The sequence below is a fragment of the Macaca fascicularis genome, chromosome 7, assembly GCF_037993035.2.
Source record: "Macaca fascicularis isolate 582-1 chromosome 7, T2T-MFA8v1.1".
NCBI classification, from domain to species: domain Eukaryota; kingdom Metazoa; phylum Chordata; class Mammalia; order Primates; family Cercopithecidae; genus Macaca; species Macaca fascicularis.
In genome coordinates, this window is record NC_088381.1 from 129,733,200 (window position 1) to 129,755,148 (window position 21,949).

Consider the following 21,949-nt stretch of genomic DNA (forward strand, 5'->3'; position numbering starts at 1 on the left):
ATCTGTGAAGTGCAATGAATGAAAGCATAATAAAACAAGGTATATCTGTATTTTTTTCTACAATGATGAAGATAAAGCTAATAGCTGTCTCTCTATAACACCACGTCTTGTAATCCTCTGTCACATTTAGGTTTTGTGCTGGCATTGGTACAAGGACTTAGGGTCACATTCACCGTAGGAGGCCCAGAAAAGGTCATGATAGTCATTGCATGAAATAAGGTATTTAGAGCTGTTAAAGAAAAAAAAGATTCAAAAACTTGGTAAAGTCGGTTAAGGCAGACTTTATTCAAGGGAGGCATGGTGATAGTTGCAGGGACCATTGCCATAGGGTCTTGCAGTGGAGGAGAGAGACTGGACTCAACTCTGACTCCAGCAAGGACAAGTAGGGGTTTATAACCACCGAGCAGAGTAGGGGTCAGTGGATGGAAAATGATCAAGGAAACTTCAAAGATAAGGCGTTACTGGCTAAGCCAAATTGATAGAATTATTGCTGAAGGCAGGCCAGGTTTATAAGATACTAGAGGGTGGTCAGATGCCAAGGTTGGGGACATTTTCCCTGAACTGACTGCTATAGTTTAGATGTTTGTCCTGCTAAACCTCATGTTGAAATCTGATCTCATTGTTGGAGGTGGGGCTCTAATGGGAGATGTTTGGGTCAAGGGAATGGATCCCTCATGAATCCATTAATGCCCTCTCTGGAGGGCAGATAAATGAGTTCTTGCTCTATTAGTTCCTGCAAAAGCTGTTTGTTAAAAAGAGCCTGGTATTTTAGCCTCTGCTCGCTCTTGCTCGCTTGCTCTCTGTCTGTCTGTCTCTGTCTCTCTGTCTTGCTCACTTTCTCTCTAGTTATGTACTCTCTGCACAGGCAAGCTCCCTTTTATCTTCCACCCTGAGTGGAAGCAGTCTGAGGCCCTCCCCCAGTGCACAATCATGAACCTTCCAGCTTGCAGAATCGTGAGCTAAATAACTCTCTTTTCTTTATAAATTACCCAACCTCAGCATTCCTTTATACCAACACAAAACAGACTAAGACACTCATTTAGCAGTGTTCTTGCTCAAACTGGATTCAGCAAGGACACAGAGAGAACCCCAAGGTCAGCCTAGTCAAGCAGAGGACTCAGAGGGGCTGGATCCAAGTTTTGATCAAAGGAGGCAGTCTTTGTCACAGCCACTGGGGACATACAATCAGGCCACATTCAGTCAATAAGAATAACCTTTTGTAAGTGGAGAAAGATCACGAAGAGGCAGGATATTGCTCTCTCCTGGGTTAGGAGGATCATGAGCAAGCCTTTCTTCCTTCTCTCACATTTAGTTTCAGATGTTCAAGACTGTGGGCACTTTGGTGGAAGTGAAAAGAGTAAGAAAGACTGGGAGCTTCTGGGCTGTGGGTAGTTTGGGTTGGTTGTTGGAGGGAGGATTGCCACCCTGGACAAAGGAGGGGCCAGGGGAGTTCCCAGAGCTGTGGATATGGGGCAGGCCCCTGGGAATCATTGAGAAGGGGCTTTGGGTTTCCTTTCAAGTTGCCCATCTCATTTCATAGGTTAGTGAGAGGGACAAGGATTCACGTTCACTGCCCCAACCAAAGTGGAAGGGCTGTATTTGTCCCCGAGTTCCAGATCCAGGTAGTTGGGTGGTCTTAAATATAGTTAAGAATGTTTCCTTAATGACAAAAAAAAAAAAAAAACCAAAAAAAAAACACCAAACCATACAATTTTTACTGCTATAGAACTACAATTTTTACTTCTTTTTAGAAGAAAAACCTGAGCTCCTTTGCTGCAGTATCTTTTTATATGCATCTAGATTTTTATAGAGCCTTAAAATTCATTGATACATGAGAAACTGAGGCCACCGTTGACAGCAATTGTGTGTGTTAGTAAATAGCGTATGTTAGTAAATAAGGGTAGCTGAGGAAAACCGAGCCTCTGGGATTGTATTGAACAGTTTCATAGCTGTGGTGCTGTGAGTGAATGGGAGGGAGCTGGCTTCCTGCGTGTGGGGGTTGGTTGGTGAATAAGGAAAATTAGCGTGGCTGGGTTGATTTTTCTCTTTGAAAAGACTTTGTGCCCAGATGTCATACATATTATTTAGCTTGAATAAATATGAAATATTCTGGGGGAAATAAATATAAGTCCCTGGAGCGCAGAGACTCTGTTGCTAACTTCAGTTCAGGTGCTTTCGGTAATAAGAAAGGAGGCGACATTGTCTCCAATGTGTGAGTGACCCCACAGACATTAGGCTTTTGGTTAAGGTACTTTCCTTCTTTTGCCTTTTAAAATTCCACTCATCACTTCATTTTTCTTTCGGCTCTAGAGAAAACCAGACTGTTTTATTCCTTGATGAGCATTTGAGAACTGAATCCTTTAATTTATCTTTTGGTCCACCTTCCAGGACATGTGTGCACATGCATACACACACACACACACACACACACACACACACACAATTTATCCATCTCTCTCTTGCTTTTGCTCTTGGTGGCAAGCACATCTTCACCTTTTTCTTCCCCGCCTCGCGAATTTGAGCATTGATTCACATTTCAAGTCAGTTGTTTCTTGCTGTTGCTATTGAGAATGTGACATCAGGGAGATTCAGAACAATGCATTTCAGCTCACTGTTGACTCATGTTGGATGATTTCAGCAGCAGCAGCTCAAGCTAGTGGCCTTTGGGATCAAGGTAATGTGCCCGAGTAGCTGCCACTGCAGCGCTGAGAGGACAAGTAGGGCTGGAGGGACCAACAGCTGGGACCCTTCCAGAATTCTAAATGATCATGCAAAAGGCAGAAACAAGATAGTTTGCATCAGGAAAAGGTGATAAAGGTAGAACAACTTATTAGAACAGAGAACAAGATTAAGGGAGCGATAGGGAAAAGAATGAAGCCAGAAAATATAATAGTGTATAATCTTAGGCTAGGATCCTACTGAATAAGTCATCTGGTAAAGTCTGAAAGGATAAGGTAGTAGAGATGCTCTGAAGATTGAAAGTTCTTATTTTGGTAGAAGGTAGTCAATTCTTGCTGGCTGTGTTATATAATTATGTGTCCATGTTTTGACACATATGTTGCTTTCATCTATTTTAAAGGTTGTTTTGGAAAATATAAAAAAATTCCCTGCAGCAAATGGCAGGACCCCAATTAAAATGATAAATGCAAAAGAATTTATTGACTCATCCAGGGGCGAGGCTGACTGGGTTTGGCTGGACTGAAGCATTCAAAGGAAGATCTCACTTCCCTGCCTCCCTCCTTCCCTTCCTTTTCTACTTTTCTCTCCATTTACTCCCCTTTCTGCATCTCTGCCCCTTCTCCTTCGCCCTGCATCCTCCCACCATAAACCTCTCCTCTTCCTCCCTTCTCTCTTGCTTCTTCCGCGCATCTTTCCCCTGACCCTCCCTCTCTCTGACTCTACCCTCCCCACCCCGCCCTGGCCCCCTCTCTCCATTGCTTGCTAATCTCTCTTTCCATCCCCTTGATTTCTCTCTCCCTCCACCTCTAGCTGCTACTCTTGCCCCCGTCTGCCTCCTCTCCTTCACACCTCAAGCTCCTTTCTGTCTTTGCCCTTGTTTGTCCCCACTGCTCCCCTGGCCACCCTTGGCCTCCATTTTCTTTCATGCTCTGCCTTCTATTCTTTCTCCTTCCCCCATTTATTCTTCTCTCACCCTAGCCCTCTCATTGCTCTGTTGTTCCCTTTGCTAATTTTGTTCTAGGGCTGACTCTCCTCCGTAGTGACCTCCCTGCTGCTCCAGACTTGTATCCCCAGCTTGGCCTTCCCAGTGGAAAAAGAGTTTCCCTCTCACAATAGTTCCAGCAAAAAGTCTCAGGATTGACTCTCATTTGGCTGATGTGGGGACCAAGAGGCTTTAGAACTGAGGAGGGGTGATGACATCCCTTTCTGAACCATGTGGACTGAAGTTCAGGTACATCATAGTGCTGGAGAAGGGGAATTGAGGACTGCATTCAGAAGAAAGGGGATTAGATACCGGGCTGGCAAAAAAACTAAGGCACCATTACTATTCCCATTGGCCAGGCTATTGGTTGGTAGCTGCCATAACAAACAACCCCCACATCTCTGTATAATACAAAATAAAGGTTTTTTTTTTTTTTTTTTTTTTTTTTTTTTTTTCCTTCTTCACTTTGCCACAGTCCAGTGCAGGTGGGGCCACCTTCCACAAGCCTTCCTCAGTGTAGTGACTCAGGTGTGGTCCTGCTGTACTGGAGTCCTTCACTTCCAGGGCATGAATAGGAGGAAAAGAGTATAAAACAGGCCTTTATAGCGACACTCATATGGTGTAGAGAATTCCTGCTCACTTCCCATTAGCTGGAACCCAGTTCCTGTTCTTGATCTTATCAGAAGAGATACTGGGAAATTTAGTGTTCTTATGTGCCCAGAAAGAAAGTGAACGTGGTTTGGGGAGCACACAGCATTGTTACGGCCATAGCCAGGCTGTTTGGATACATAATTGGATGATAAGCAGCTGGAACTAAGCCAATATAAAGTTAATGCTGGGTATTTATGACATGTACGTTTACGCTTTCCTCTGAAATGCCTCTCGTTCTTTCTTTGATTCTAGATCTTGTCTTGAAATTCTGCTTTTTTGTGAAGCCTTCCAATATGGCACTGTATAAGAGCTTGGACTTTGGAACCAAATGGCATAAGTTAAGTTTCAGCTTCCCCATTTTCTAGGGGGTGACCTGGAGCAAATTAACCTCACCAAGCCTTTGTTTCCTCCTCTCATATACTGTGCAAAAAGAATCATTAATAATAATCCAGATTTAAAAAGCATTCAAACCACTTGGGTGCTTGTGACGTTTTCTTTTTTTAGCTATAATTTTACTTAGCAACTCAGTGAAGCTCAGCAAATCAGTGGTACATCTGGGCGTGGGCTGTGCTGTAGGCTCCCGTTTTCCATCCACTAGAATCTTATAATATCAGAGCCAAAGGGAAGTTCAGTGGTCACCATTCCAACCTTCCCATTTTACAGAAGAGGAAACTGAGGCTCAGAGAGGCGACTTGTTTGTGCACACGGTGGCAGAGCTGGAGGTAGGTCCCATGTCCCCCGATTCTGCATCTCCTGATTCCGCATCTAATAGACTGTGGCTGCTCTCTCAGCGGTGGCCTTTTGCTTTTTCAAATCTTGTTACTTCAACACATCAAAACCTGGCATCCTAAAGTGAAGGCTCCTTAGTTCTACCCCGCAGCTCAGGAAAAAAATGCCTGGCTGGTATGGTGGCTCACGCCTGTAATCTCAGCACTTTGGGAGGCCAAGGTGAGCAGATAACCTGAGGTCAGGAGTTCAAGACCAGCCTGGCCAATACGGTAAAACCCCATCTCTACTAAAAATACAAAAAATTAGCCAGGCCTTGTGGCGGGTACCTGTAATCCCAGCTAGTCGGGAGGCTAAGGCAGGAGACTCGCTTGAGCCAAGACGGTTGCAGTGAGCTGAGATTGCACCACTGCGCTCCGGTCTGGGCAACAAGAGCAAAACTCCATCTCGAAATTAAAAAACAAACAAACAAAAAAAGCCTGTTCATTAGGTTCTTGGTTCTCTCTCCATACCCACCCCCGCCCCCCCAAATCAAGTGTAGACATATTTTTTGTGTGTGTGTTCTAGACATAAGACCGTCCCATCTACAGAAACTGTGGTTTAAAACTTTTTGGTTTTACAGAGATGGCTGCTGCAGCTCAATGAGAGGTGATAAAGACATAGGTAATTGCTGTAGAATAATCCTGCTGCCAAGAAGATGATTGAACTCCCACACAGAAGGTGAACAGATGGTATATTTATTGAAATTCATAGGCTGTGAGATGGAATAATTTAACTGATGGCTGGGCACCCTCATTTCAGATTGAGGGAGGTTCTCAGAAGAACAAGTGTGCCGCTAGGTGGCGTGATTATCTAGGGCCCAGTGTGGTCTTAGCAGAGAGGGAGGCTAGATTCTGTGCATACTCGAGAATCACTTCATTTCCTAATTGGGATGACAAATCTTCCCTGTGGCTCAGTAGGAAACCATCATGTTTTTAAAACTTAAAATCACTTGAATTATAAAATAAATATTTACCACTAAGGAGTTTTGCATGGAGAAAAAGCAATCAAATGACGGGATATCAAATCACTAAAGAGATGGGGTCATGGCTTGTTAGGGGGCAGTTTCTGGACCAGGAGTAGCTGTGGGCTCCAACACTCTCTCAAAGCATTGGCCCATCTGGGCCCAGTGACATTTGCTCCCTGCCGGCTGCCTTACTCCTCAGCCCCGCTCACTGCTTGTAGTGCAGAACGGCAGAAACAACGGGGGCTCTAGTAACCTCATTTTTGGAAGTTGATATAGTTAATGGCATTATATCAGAGGAAGAATAAAGGAATCCGTTGTGAACTAATGTGAAGGAATGGAGGAAATGATTAGATCGCAAAGGTGGGTTGATAACAACCTCTGATGGTTTCCCATCCTTATCTCTTTTGTTTAGTTATTTATTTTTTTTTTAAATCAAAGTTCTTCCTCTAATGCTGAATCCTTCTGGCTTGCAAATCTAGAGCACCAAGAAACTTTGTCGATGACTTTGGGATGCCCACACCTTGCTGATTTTGTGTGGGTACCACTTCCTGCTTATGTTTGATTTCATAAATGTGTCCACTTTTCGGCTCAGCAAATATTCATTTAATCTTTTTCTTGTTCAAGCTGTTCCTTTTTGTGTCTAAGTTTTCTCATCTGCAAAATGAAGATAAATACTTGTTTCAAAGGGTTGTTGTAAGGATTAAATGAGTAGTTTCATGTAAAATGCTTAAAACAGGGCCTGGCAAATAGAAAGTACTCAATGAATATGAGTTGTATTTTACTATTACTGCTACCCCCACCACTACCAACTATTGTATTACTACTACCACACCACTGATGCCGCTGCTGTTGCTGCTGCTACTATGTATTACTACTATATTGTTACTACTACTGCTACTGTTACTCTTGTATTACTACCACAGTTACTCCTACTATTCTGAATTAATTGGATTTTTGAGTCTTTATTACTCTGAATTGCAAAAAAAAAAAATTAATCTTGTCAATTTAAGGTACATTTATTCTGCATTTTTAGCTAAATATTAGTTATTTAGGAATTTTTTTCTTTGATCACTTCTCTTCTCCTCAGAGCTAACCTCTTAGGGTTTACCTCCAGCCTGGCAGTATGGGTGGGGACAATGTGGTTCATGATTATCCTCTGTTTGTGCTGGGCTCTTTTGTCATTACTGCAGTTTGTTCTTTGGCCTTTGCCCTTATACCTCTCTGAGATCTCGGCTAGCCTCTTTGGAGCCATTTTTTTTTGGACTTGGTGGGTGTGGGGGATGGGATGGGTAGAAACCGGTCAGAATTTTCCAGATCTTCTCTGGCCTTGTGTTTGCGAGGCTCAGTTAAGGCTTCTTGCCCCCATACACCACTCACTCACCGCTGTGGGGACCAAACTGGACCAGTTCTTCCTGCAAAGTTTACAGGTCCCCTGGGCTATACCCTGGGAAGTAATATACAAACCCCTTTGTCCTGGAGTCCCCAAACTGAAGTGAGGTTTTATCACATAATTGCCTACTTCATTTCCACATACCTACTCATAGTGGAAAGGGATTTGGGAAGAGAATAGAGTGTCCTTGAGAAATGCTCCTAAAGTCATAGCACAGAGAGGACCAGTTGAAGGCTCAAGTATTTTATCAACCATAAAATTGTGCCTTAACAGTTGTTCTGGAACAAAATCCTTGGGTATGGCCAGTTACCTATTCAGACTGAAAATGGGTGGTTGTGGTAAGGCCAGAAAGAGTTAATGAAAATTCTGGGTTGTAGACTACATAAAGAAATAGAGTTTTTTGGACTGAATACATGTCCATTCAATATAGGCCAGTAAAATATGCCAAATAGGGACCTTGTCAGACTTAAAAAAATGAATATAATAGTGTTTTCACTTATATATGTTGGGCTTGAAAATAGTTTGTTTTATGCACTTTAGATTCTCATCTTATAATTTTGCATTATTTATAAAGAAATATGTAAACTCTAGCCCCCTCCTCCCATATGAAATACTCAAAAAGAAATGGTTAATAAAGTTTCCTTTTATGTATTACTTGGGACTAGAATTAGTTGCTTGTTAGAACTGAGATTTATCCTATTAAATTGTGATGATATAAGACAGAGGTCAACAAACTATGGCCTCTGGGCTTTGTTCCACTGTCTGCTTTGTATGAGCAAAGAATAGTTTTTACAGTTTCAAATGGTGGAAAAAAAAAGAAGAATATTTCATGTCAACATTATGTGGAATTCAAGTTTCAATGTCTATAAATAAAGTTTTATTGGAACACAGCCATGCTTACTTGTTTACGTATTGTCTGCGGCTACTTTCACACCACATTGGCAGAGATGAGGAGTAGCAACAGAGACCATATGGCCTACACCGAAAATACTTACTGTTTGACCCTTTCCAGAAAAAGTTTGCTGACCCCTGGTCTAGGATGTGGATGCAGCATGAAATGAAGAGGAATTTAAGGAGATAGCGTTGTGTTTAGAATTTTCTTTACCCTGTTTACAGGTAAGAGCAAAACGGCCTCACAGTGGAGGCGTCGATCTTGTGGAAAGCGGATGGGAGAAGTTGTGCTTCCGTCAACCAGTGCATGGTGCTGTGTCAGTTCCACCCCTCATTTGTGGTTCTTAAAGCCTGCTGTTATTTTATGCCACCTGCATAACCTGATTTGCATCTTAAATTAATATCTAACTACCACTTGGACTTTTTTCAGAATAAGGAGAATGGCTTTTATGAAGCCATCTGTAGATGAAAACTAAATAGCAGCTAACAGTCCTGGAATATGTGATTCAGGGAGCTCCTGCATAGCTAAAGACTCACACAGCTGATTTGCTCCCCAAGTCAAGAAGATACCAAAGAAATTTCAGTATTTGCAAAATGAGGGAGGCAAGCAGAAGCCATCTGGGAGATAAAAGAAAAATGAAAGCCATTTGGAACCCATAGACACACTTGGCTCAGGGACTGGGTCAGATCTTGTCCTCTCATTCTGAATCCCCTGCCCTCTGGAGCTCCTGGGTCTTCTGTCCTTCTTGAGCCTGGCAGGCTTTGCTTGAAAGTCATGGAACCCCACATCTCTTAGGACTGCACTTGCTGCACACGTGGTTTTTCCTGTAGTTACTCAAATCAAATGAGGATTTCCACACCTGAACCCAAGTTCCAATTTTGTCTTAATAATGTCAGAGGTTAATGACTAGATTAATATTCTGGTTCTTTTTATTTTTCCCTAACCATCTCTAGCTGCCTGTTACCCCCAAAGGAGTTTTCAGGGGCAAATTGCAGAAAATGTGCCAATTTTTAGCTTCTAAATGCAAAACAGAGGAGTGAAACAAAGGTTGAGGAAATAAACGTGAACAGTCAGAATAATTCTCTATAATTGAATTCTTCCCTGTAATTCCCCACCTAACCCCACTCCTGCCTCATCCTAGTTTTCCTTTTTGAGTAAATATAGACCTTCTAACCAGGAAAAGAGAGAAGAGAGGTAGACAAGGCATACAAGAGAGACCTCTCTCACTGTGTGTGTTCCCTGCTCTTCTGAATCTCCAACTCAAGCTAAGTTTTGGGGTTGCGGGAATATAATCCCCTCCACCCCATTCGATTTAGAAATATGACAGTAGAGAAGATTTGTGTCTGGCATCCTGGGTGAGGTTTGGGGAGATGTCAGATCTCATGGAGGAAATCCTGGGTCCATGATGGTACTGCTGTGTAGTAGAAACAGCACTGAGGTGCGTCTAGGCTGGGTCAAGTCCCGAAGATCTGCACAGATTGGAACTGCAGAGCATCCAAAGTTCATGAGACTCCTTCCAGTGGGCACAGACACCAGCTGAGAGTGTACACTTGAAACCTCCAAGGTTCTTCCAGCCAGCACAGGGGGATGTGTGTTGGAAAGATGTAACAGGGATGGTCTCTGCTCAGAGTGTGCCAACATGTTGCTCCAGGGAGCTATTTGAGAATCCTGTTGTCTGCACCAGGGACTGGATGAGATAAGTTGTGTCCGGGTCCAGCACAGGATGAGGCAGGCCCACACAGGATCCCATTAGGGACAACTCCAGAGAAGAGAGGGACGAAGAAGACTTTATTTTTCTATGTAATCGAGTTTTATTTTTCATATTGGGCAGAATGGAGGGTCAAAGTCAGAGATTAAATTGAGTTATAAGAAATAAGTTATGTTTCTTGCACACTGGAATTTGTGATTGTAAAATTTGTCCAGATGCAGTCACATTTATTTTATATTTTGTACTGGGTATTCTGCATAGGATTTTCATGCATTTTCCCATTTAATTATTTTAATAACTTTGTGAGGCAGGTATTACTAATCCCATTCTGCAGAGAAAACTAAGGCTTTCATAGGTGCAGTAATTAGCCTTAGGTAATCTACTCAGAAGGGTAGGGTAGGATTTCAGTCCAGGCAGCATGACTCCAGAGTCCCATTTGCTCCATGTACCCTGATACTTGAGGGTCAGATAGGGCCCTAGGAGAGGCCGTTGAAATCTGCTTTGCCCATGGCTGTTAGAGAAGCAAACTTTTCCTTTGACAATAAAACCTTTTTGCGTCTCTTTTCATGTGCCAGGTGCTTTGCTAGGCATGGGATACATAATGAATAATATTCACTTCCCTCCAGGGATGTAACAATCTGCCTACATTTGTTCCTAACACATGGAAGGTACTCAGTATGGGCTGGTTGAGTGAATAAATTTGAAAGGTACAAAGCATCAGTAAGGGGAAGAATGCCTTTGTCTAATTTCAAATGTAGCATCATGAGCATTGCAACCATGCTCATAGAGAATTTGAAAGAATCAGATGGCTGATTCTGGTGGAAATACAGATTTGACTTCAGAATGGTCTCTGTCTTAGGCAGAGCCGGAAGGCCTGTTGGTTGGAAACTGAATCCGAGATGAACAAAGCCCTGGGGAGCAATTGGGCTCAGAGCAGAAAGACAGATGAGCTGATGTGAGGAGGTTCCTTTATTCTTAACATCAATGGTGAGGTACTGATGAGGGAAATCAATCAGTGAATCTCCCAGGGTGGAACTGTGTTCAGAAGGGAGCACTCACTTCCCAAAAAGTGCCCGTTTCTTGGTGTCTATCTAAAAAATGGAAAAAGGGATTGATAAAATGACTGACAGAAGGCAAGAAATCTAGGTCATATTACAATTTCTGTTATCACATATCATACACTGTTGAATATGGAATATATTAATACAACTAGGCTTCAAGTTTCTGTAAGAGAAAGAAGAAAGAGCTGGTTCCAACCTCATAGCTTAGGCAGCCCACAGGCAGTGACTTTGATTGCCAGGCAGTAAGTGTCATCCTATAAATTTCTGCTATTTTCTTTTCTTTTTTTTTTTGTGATGGAGTCTCACTCTGTTGCCCAGGCTGGAGTGCAGTGACGCAATCTCAGCTCACTGCAACCTCTGCCTCCCAGGTTCAAGTGATTCTCCTGCCTCAGCCTTCCGAGTAGCTGGATTATAGGTGCCATCATACCTAGCTAGTTTTGGTATTTTTAATAGAGACGGGGGTTTGCCATATTGGCCAGGCTGGTCTCGAAATCCTGACCTCAGGTGATCCACCCGCCTCGGCCTCCCAAAGTGTTGGGATGACAGGTGTGAGCCACCATGCCTGGCTACTATTTTCTTATTGGTACTTCTATTGTGAAAATACATTTCCAGGAAGGCCCATTTATTGGAGTTGTATTAGGATGTAAGGGATCTTTGGTGGTTTGTAACAGACACTAGCTTTTGTTAATTTAAATCAAAAGAGAATTTACTGGAACAATAGAGGAGGGCCTGCAGGAGAGAGAAGCAGCTCCGAAAGGGCAGGGATCAGGGGATCAGGTAGCACTGAAGGTCTTGAGGCAGGAATCACTCAATGGTTCACTGGGGCCTGTGAATGCCAGCCTTGCGTGGTGTTTTCAACACTGTCCTCCCAGTTCCATTCCAGGAAGGAGGGAGGGCCTGTTTGGCTTGGCTTGGACTATGTACCCACCCTCTGGTCAGGGGAAGGCAAGGCCTCTTGATTTAAGTTGCAAGGACATCCAGTGGAGAAGAGGCAACTCCTCAAGGAAATAGGTGTGTGGGGCTTCTTACCAAAAGAAGGTGGACTGGACGTCAGGTGGCCACATAGACCCCTTGGTTGCGAGGGCTCTGCTTCCGAAGCCTGTTGACTGCAGTGTAGGTTCCTTGGTATGGTCTTGGAAGGGTTCTGTGATCCTGCCTTCCGATTTTCCTTCTGACTTACCTGTGATAGCTCCTCCTCGTTATTCAGCCACCTTTAGGTTTCCTCAGCATCTAACGAATCTATCCTTCCCTTTCTGGCTGGTGTGTCTTTGCACTATCTATTCTAATACCAGTTTGTCTTCACCTGGAATGAATCTCTTCCTGTGTGCTCTCTTAAAACATGTTGTTTTGGAAATATACAATCCTTATCTTCCTGGCCCAAGAATCCCCTGTGTACCTATGGCTGCTGCTGCTGCTGCAGCGAATACAAAGCACTTAATATGTACCAGGCTTTCCTAAGCACTTTCTATATATTCACTCATTGAATCCTCCCAGCCATCCTTTGCTGCTAGTATCTCCATTTTACAGGTGAGGAAATGACGAGGGAAGTTAAGCAACTTGTCTAAGCTCAAACAGCTGGTAAGTGGCTGAGACAGATTTTGAACTCTGCATTCTGGGTAGCAGTGTGTACCCTTAAGTAGTCTTGACTTTATTTCATGTCTCCTATGCCCTACACACTCATCAGATGTCTGTCCTACCTCTCAATAATTCTGGGTTCCCCCTGTATCCCCATGTGTTAGTTGAGCCTTCTTGATCTGTTTGAGCAGTGTGGTAACTGGTCTTCATCTTTCAAGTGTATTTAGCACACCACTGTCAGAAATATCTTGTCAAAAAATAGAATATGATCATAGTGTTCATCTGCTTATAATAATAATTATTATTATTTTTTGAGTCTTGCTCTGTCACTCAGACTGGAGTACAGTGGTGCAATCTTGGCTCACTGCAACCTCCACCTCCTGGGTTCAAGTGATTCTCCTGTCTCAGCCTCCAGAGTAGCTGGGATTACAGGCACGCTCCACCACTCCCAGCTAATTTTTGTATTTTTAGTAGAGACAAGGTTTCGCCATGTTGACTAGGCTGGTCTCGAACTCCGAACCTCAGGTGATCCACCCACCTTGGCCTCCCAAAGTGCTGAGACTATAGGGGTTAGGCCTGCTTATAATTATTGAAAGGTCTCCTATTACCTGCTGTGCCAACATAATTGGGGTCTAATTTTATGTTCCAGTTGTATTGTCCACCCTTTATACTCCTCCCTGTAGTTGTCTACCTCCATTCATTCTCTATGTGCCCCTTAGGAAATTGCCTAGAGCATACCAAGTGCTTTATAATTTGGCAGCTCCTCCAAATTACTTGCCGTTCTCTCAAAAGGCCATATATTTTCATCCTTGGCACAGCCTAAAAGACCTTCATGTTTGACTTCTCCCATGTGCCTGATAAAAGTCTTGATTATATTCCAAGACCCCATGCAAATAGCATTTCCTGTGGAAAGCCTTCCTCACCCATTACAGGTACAGTTAAGTGATTTCTTCCTCTGTGTTCCCATCATAGCCTGTTCTTAGCTATGCTATAACGCTTCGCTAGTATATTCATTTCCTAGGACTGCCATAGCAAAGCATAAGAACTGGGTGACTTAAAGCAATAGCAATTTATTTTCTCACAGTTCAGGGAGCTGGCAGTACAAAATCAAGGTGTCCCAGGGTCATGCTTCTTCTGAAACTTGGCTTTTGGTGGTTTGGTTGTTTTATCAGTTCATTTTCATGCTGCTGATAAAGACGTACCCAAGATCGGGTAATTTATAAAGAAACAGGTTTAATGGACTCACAATTCCATGTGGCTGGAGAGACCTCACTATCATGGCAGAAGGCAAAAGGCACTTTGTACATGGCAGCAGCAAGAGAGAATGAGAGCCAAGTGGAACTGGTTTCGCCTTATAGAGCCATCAGATCTCGTGAGACTTATTCACTACAATAAGAACAATATGGGGAAAACTGCCCCCATGAATCAATTATCTCTTACCAAGTCCCTCCTGAAACACGTGGGAATTATGGGAGCCACAATTCAAGATGAGATTTGGGTGGGGACACAGTCAAATCATATCAGTTTTTTACCAACAATATTTGGCATTCCTTGACTTGCATGCAGCTGCAGAACTCCAGTATCTGCTTTTGTAGTCCTATAGTGTTCTCCATGATGGCGCTATCTTCACGGGACCATCTTCTTATAAGGACGTCAGTCATAGTGGATTAGGGGCCTACACTACTCCAATATGACCTCATCTTCACTACTAATACTTGCAAAGACCCTATTTCCAAATAAGGCCACATTTTGAGTTAATGTGGGGGGTGGGGCTTAAGTCTTCATTATGTCTCTTTTTTTAGTGTGGGGCACAATAAAACCTGTGTAACCCCTGGCTATTTGGTAACCTTTTGTAAATGCATGATTTCCCCCAGTAGACTGTGGCTTCCACCTTATTCATCTTTGTGCCGCTTCCTCTTTCCCATAGTTGGCCCTCATTAAATGTATGGTAAATATCTGTCTCCCTTCATGAGATAGTAACCTGTGAAAGGAAACAAGGGGGCTGTGCTTTTTAAATTAGGTTATGAATGAAGGAGAAGGTAGATTAGGATTTCTTTTCAATATCATGTAAATTCCACAGGAGCAGCAACTCTGCCTGTTTGGTTGACTAATATATCCTTAGTGCTTAGAACATGACTGGGCTTAATAAATATTTACAAAATATTCATTTTTTGATTGGTATGGAAACTGTGGAATGAGTGGGTTAAGATTATAGGAAGTAGATTATGGGTAATTTTGGCAACATTTTATTGGTCTTTGTCCTGGCCAGGTCTTTGCTGTGGTTGTTTAGATAAATTCATAAGCTTTAACAAGTAAGCATGATTTTTGCTAGCTGCCAGCCAGTGGCAGGAGCTTGGTATAAAGGTAACCACTGCTGGGTTGCTGAAGGTATTGGAATTGGTTTTCTTGCCTGTAGATCAGCATCCTACTGAAGACTTTGTGGGCTTCCTCATGTCCTTCGAGGGTATCAATAATGAGAGAGTGCCAGTAATTCCTGAGAGAAGTTGGCCCTGCTTTTCAGTCTATTCCTACAAACTCCCAATCGTAGGAGTGATTGGGACCCCAACTTTTCTCCTGTATACTGCTTAAACTGGATGCTTGGCCGAATCCTATGCACTCCCTGTCATTAACCAACAACTGCTTGATACCACTGGAACTATCCATCCTTGGCTTTTCCCTGGGTCTCCCCCTTCTGTGGGGTTTTGAATGCCCTCTATTATACCACATGCATGACTTGATTTAGGACTATCAACACTGAGGAAGTCAAAACTTGCCTTGTTCTTTCACTTCCTGCCTCCCAACTGGACTCCTTTCCCTTAGGTATGGGGTCGGCTTCCGCATACCATAGAAGGCAGATGCCAGCTTCCTTTCAGGGCCTTGGCAGGAGCAGCTCAGTGTAATGTGAAATGCAAACCTGGGATTGCCCATACCTTGGAGGCCTGCTTTGCATTCCCGTGATGTTATGAGGTTGTGTTTCTCATGTTTAGGCTAAACTTTTATGAAGAGCTGTGAGTGCTGGCTTTTGCTGGTTTGAGTCTTGAGTCTTGGAAATGGTACGTGTGGAGCTAATGATTGTAATGATTTCAGATAAAGGGGAGCTACCAAGGAAAGAGTAAATCTGTGTGTCCTTGAACACTGACTTTCTACTCACCGAGATGGTGCCTGAATAGCTGGAAGAAGTCAAGGTTTTGAGAATGCCCACTGACATATTGCGTTCTTCTCACTGGGCCTCTGAAGGCAGATTGACTAAGGCTTTGGCCCACTTTTGTCACATGTATAATATTTATGAATTTTCCCTTTGTCTTTTCTTCCCTATATCTCATGACTATAATTAGCAGCTCCTAATCATAATTCACTTGAACCTCTAGGACCTCTGGGAGGTTAGAAACATAGCAATTATTAGAAGAGGGAGATCATTAACATTTACTCAAAGGAGGTGAAGGAATAATCATGAGCACATTTTCTTATGTGGCCTAAAACTTGTGTTGCCATCTAATTGCTTCTGTTACGGTTGGGGTCAGAATAGAATATCATGTATTTACTTATATCCCACTTCGAAAACCTTTCCCTTATACTTCTTCCTTGTTCCTTCAATAACCTGATTTCTGGGAACTACCTGCACTGACTTATGCCCTGGGGCCATAAAGATGAGTGAAACCCAACACAATTCTCAGATGCCTGAAATTCCATCCAAATCATTCTTTTAGCTTAAAATCATGATTTCTGCAAACAAATCTTTGAGAAGACTTAAGCTACTATTAAGTATTAAAATCTTTGTGTGAATAAATATTCATGGGTAGGGATGTTAGCTGTCCTCCAAAGTTCATGCTCTTTCTTTATTAGGCTGGTGCAAAAGTAATTGCACCATTATTGGCAAAACCCGCAATTACTTTTGCACCAAACTATTGTGACGTTATCGCTGGAAAGTGGCCGTCTAGGCAGGAACTGCATTTCCCAGATCTTTTTGCTTCTGGGGCCATATGACTGAGTTCTGGCCAGTGGAGTGTGGCTGGAAGTGTTGTAAGCTGCTTCCAAGCCCAGCCTATGACAATCTTCTGTGTAATTATCTGCTTGCCTTGCCCCCTTCTTACACCTGCTGGCAGACTGTCCACACCGCAGGTCTCTTTGGAAGTCGAGGGTTGAAGATAGCAGTGTCTCTATTGGTCTAGCCCTTGAAAAACTATGTGACACAGATCTCCTCCACTTCTACCTTCTGCTGCAATTGGTCTTCTCTTTTTTTTTTTTTTTTTTGAGATGGAGTCTTGCTCTGTTGCCCAGGCTGGAGTGCAGTGGCACGATCTTGGCTCACTGCAACCTCTGCATCCCAGGTTCAAGCGATCCTCCTGTATCAGCCTCCTGAGTAGCTGGGACTACAGGCGCGTGCCACCACGCCCAGCTATTTTTGTGTTTTTAGTAGCGTCGGAGGATCCACTTTCAAGCAGACTCACACACATGGCTGTTGACCTCGTGATCCGCCCGCCTTAGCCTTCCAAAGTGCTGGGAAGTGAGCCACCGCGCCCAGCCATGGACTTCTTTTATGTCAAGATACTGAGAATTAGAGTTTAGCTATTACCACAGCTAGTACTTCCCTAACTAACAAAGAAGTAAAACACTTTCTTTAAAACAGTGTGTTTTGATAGGGAATTTGAGACAGCCAGTTTCCTCAGAGAAGGGGAGAGGGCTATGTCTACTGGTGAATGTGGGAGGGTTCTAGAATGACAAGCAGTGAGCCATAAAATAATTTTCCTCATTTAATTATTCCTTATGTTTTTTAGTAGCAAAGTCTTTCTCTGTTACCCAGGCTGGAGTGCAGTGGTACGGTCATGGCTCGCTGTAGCCTCGAATGCCTGGGTTCAAGCGTTCCTCCCATCTCAGCCTTCTGAGTAAATACGAATATTCTTGTTAGGGCTCTGTACTGTTTGTAGCATATTGGCTAAAAAGGATTTTTCACTGATTTAGCATTTCAGATTCTTTTCTCGCTCTTCAGCTTTTTTTAGTATAGTTTTCCTTCTCTTATTTTCATGGCCTGAAGCAAATATTTGTAAATCATCTCCTATATGTTCAGTACTTTCCTAAGCACTAGAGTATGCAGTTTTAGTTTCTTCTTGCTCCTAGCTCCGATGTGAAAATTCTAAAATGATATAAATAAACAGCTACACTAAATAACTAAAAATATTCCTTCCTTCCTTCCTTCCTTCCCTTCCTTCCTTCCTTCCTTCTTTCCTTCCTTCCTTCCTTCCTTCTGTCCTTCCTTCCTTTCATCCTTCCGTCCATCCTTCCAGCCATTGATCCATCTTTCCTTCCTTCTTTCCTTCCTTCCTTCCTTCCTTCCATCTATCTATACATCCATCCCTCCCTCGGTCGATCCCTCTATCCCTCCCTCCCTCCCTCCCTCCCAGTACTTGTACTCTCTGTCCATGATGCACCAGGAGCTCCACAAGGCTCTGAGGACACAATGGTAAATGAGACACACAGCACTTTGGGTCTCACAGAGCTCATATTCTAAAAATTAGAAATCATCTTACAGGTAAATTACTGTTTTAAATGCCTATTATTCATACCCTGTGCTAGAAGTTATGATGGCTATAAAAAATACCTGGAATTTCTGCTCCAAAAGCCTAGTCGAGGCAGAGACAAGCTCCCTTTGTCATTACAACTAAAAGAACTGCTCTAAAGGCAAGGTGAGCTGAGCAGAGTGATTTAGTTCCTTCAATAGCTGCTTGGTTCATCGAAACTTGAGTTCAAGTGCATCATGCAAATAGCTTTTAAATATTTGATCATTTTATTCTTGGTTATGGTTGCTTTGAGTGTTTTCAGTAAAACACCTGCTTGTGTTTCCTGAGTGAGACGTGTATATTAACTAGAGATGACGTTCTTATGAGTGATTATTGCCAATGAAAATGTACTTCATTAATAAATGAAATCTGCATTAATTATCTTTTTGCCATGTAACAAATTATCCCACAAGTTGGCAGCTTAAAATAACTTTTATTATTTCACAGGTTTTGGCATCAGGCATTTGGGAGTGACTTGGCTGTGTGATTCTGGCTCAGGGTCTGTCTGAGGCTGCAGTTAGACCCTCCACTGGCGTCGGAGGATCCACTTGCAAGCAGACTCACACACATGGCTGTTGGCTGGAGGCCACAGTTGCTCACCGTGTGGGCCTCTCCACAGGGCTGCTCATAATATGGCTGCTACATCTCCTCAGAGTGTGGGATCCAGAAGAGAGAGTAGGGCAGAAGCCACAGTATTCCTTATGGCCTACCTCGGAAATGACATGCCATCAATTTTTCCGTATCCTACGAATCACACAGGTAACCCTGGCACAATATGGGGAGAGAATGCAGAAGGATGTGAACCCCAGCGGGGTGCATCCTAAAGGCTGACTGGCTACCACAATATCCTTTCTCCACAATTTTTTCTTAACTCTTAGAAATATCACTTGAATAAAGTGAGCTTATGTCATGCTCCTACAAAGAGATTCAGGTGCCGCAGGATCTTTAGGACCATATGCAAAGAAGACAGAGCATGAGAGACTTTTTGTGTGTGTTTAGGTGGAGGTGTGTATGCAGCCGTGCTCTTGCAACTTTAAGAGCCTGTTGATCATTTAATACTATACTTCACAGTCCGCACCTGAGTACGTGGTGAGCCACCCCTGTAGGACAAGACCAGCCTTTGACCTTTAAAGGCTGCTGTTTACCTGTCTTTCCCCTTTTCTCAGTTTTTCCACCAGTGTGCTAACTGCAAAGTTGATTTAGGTGTACCAGGTTTAGTTGCTTGGTGAACTCACAAAGTGTTCCTTTGAGACTTAAAAGACAATAAGCCAGATTGAAGAGAATCAAACATATGGCATGGACTCAGTCAGTGATTCACCCATTTGTCTGATCATAAGAATTATCTGCCATTCATTAGAAATACAGATTCTCAGACTTTCCTAGACCTATTATATCAGAATATTCTGTGGAAAGGCCTGTGTTTGTTTTTTTAAAGTCATTTCAGGTATTTTTTTAGGTTCCATAAAATGAGAAAACACTCGATTATATCACATTGGGAATAGGAATTAGATGGACATCTAACTTAATGGGGTTCATTTAATTTGAAATAAAATGGAGAGCACAATTTTAATAAGTGGACAGTTTTGTTTTCTAATTTTTCTTGATGAACATTTGCTCCAAACTGAGCAGGGTTGGAAGAAAGGTCTGATTGTATTGCTTTCTTGGTAGTCTGAGCTCCATGTTGCCTTCAGGTGATGAACATCTTTTTCTGATTGAAAATCTAATACTGAGAGATACAGGAGTTTTTGGTAAGTGTTCCTGAAATGCAAGCTAGCTTCTACATCTGGTGACTGTGGCTCAACCAAAAAGCAGCAATCCATTTCTTTCTTTCTTCCTTTCTTTTGTTTCTTCTCTTTGACAGTCTTGCTCTATCACCCAGGATGGAGTGCAGTGGTGTGATAATGGTTCACTGCAACCTTGAACTCCTGGGCTCAGGTGATCCTTCCACCCCAGCTTCTCAAGGACCTGGAACCACACGCACATGCTACTACACCTGGCCAACTTTTTAATTTTTTGTACAGATGGGGGTCTCCCTATATTGTCTAGGCTGGTCTTGAACTCCCAGCCTCCCAAAGTGCTGGGATTACAGGTGTGAGCCACTGTGCCTGGCCCCATCAATTCATTTTAAGCACAAAGTCAAAATGAACCATAATGGATATTTTTGTGAGTACTTTCAGAGTGACAGAGGGGATTTTCAAGGTACTTTAGACTACATGCAACTTTTACTTTATGTTCTTATTTTAAAACTCCATAAGAGATACTATTCCATCGTATATAGTGCATATACTACTTTTTTTCTGTGGCCATCATAACAAATTACCACCAACTTGGTGGTTTAGAACAACAGAAATGTGTTCTTTCACAGTTCTAGAGTTGAGTCTGAAATTAAGGTGTTGGCAGGGCCATGCTCCCTCTGAAGGCACCGGGGAGCGAATCTTTTTTTATCTCCCCTGATGGCTCCAGTTGTGTTTTGGCTTGTGGCTACATAACTTCAGTCTCTACTTCCATCTTCACATGGTCTTCCTCTCTCCTTCCTGTGTGTCTTTTCCGTGTGACTCTTGGAAGGATACTTGTCACTGGATTTGGGACTCATTGGGACAATGTTATCTCAAGCTGCTTAACCTAATTACATATCCAAAGACCCCCTTTGCCCAAGTAAGCTCGTAGTCACAGATGATGAGTGTTAGGATGTGGAGATGTCTTTCTGGGTCTACCATTCAATGTACCACACTACTGTAAAACTGGAAGCAAATTATATGTAATATAGCTTGTAATGGCCCGAGTTAGCTAAGAATTTTTCTTTACTGAATATTTGTGGAGGCTTTAATCAAGAATGGCTCTGGCAGCACTTAGCGACGTCCTTGGTCTTTCTGTCCCTGTGTTTTTTTCTTCTAAGCTGTGCCTTCTCTGATGTGCCTTGTCCGTAGTCATGCTCCATGCCAAACCATGCATCACACTGGTTTTGTTGCTTTTTAATACAGAGGCTGTTGTACAATTTGAGTGAGTCCTCAGTTTCTGTTTGCGTTCATTTAAAGGTTAGTCTTACGGAACAGAAGCTGTCTGTTCCAAATTTGACAAGTATGTTTCCATTATGGTAGCTATTTCTACTTTTACTTGCTGTCATTCATATCCATATAAATATATGCCCTCCAACTCCGTTATTTTTTTCGAATATGACATATTAATAATTTCTGCAAAATGTATGCTGTCTCCTTTTTTTTATTTTTGTTTTTTTTTGAGATGGAGTCTCACTTGTCGCCTGGGCTAGAGTGCAATGGCATGATCTCATCCCACTGCAACCTCCGCCTCCCAGGTTCAAGCAATTCTCCTGCCTCAGCCTCCCAAGTAGCTGAGATTACAGGCGCCTGCCACCATGCCCAGCTAATTTTTGTGTTTTCAGTAGAGATGGGGTTTTACCATGTTGGCCAGGCTGGTCTCGAACTCCTGACCTCAGGTGATCCACCTGCCTTGGCCTTCCAAAGTGCTGAGCCACCGCACCTGGCTTCTTTTTTTTTTTTTTAAGACAGGGTCTCTCTCTGTCACCCAGGCTGGAGTGCAGTAGCATGATCTCGGCTCACTGCAACCTCTGCCTCCCAGATTCAAAGATTCTCCACCTCAGCCTCCCAAGTAGCTGGGATTACAGTCATGCACCACCACGCCTGGCTCATTCTTGTATTTTTAGTAGAGACGGGGTTTCCCTATGTTGGCCAGGCTGGTCTTGAAC

General features: G+C 42.9%; 1 protein-coding gene across 6 annotated transcripts in view; it reads left to right on the forward strand.

Annotated features, from left to right (window-relative positions):
• The window catches only part of SYT16 (synaptotagmin 16), a 287,967-nt gene that overhangs the window by 78,746 nt on the left and 187,272 nt on the right, over positions 1–21,949 (forward strand). For 2 of the 6 annotated variants that reach the window (XM_065548880.2, XM_065548881.2), the window contains exon 1: positions 18,667–18,984. The exons of the other annotated variants lie outside the window; for them this stretch is intronic. In XM_065548880.2, coding sequence (XP_065404952.1) covers positions 18,858–18,984 — 127 coding nt within the window. In that variant the 5' untranslated portion in view covers positions 18,667–18,857. Of the gene's footprint in view, positions 1–18,666; positions 18,985–21,949 lie in introns of those variants that run through there. 6 annotated transcript variants of the gene reach the window in all.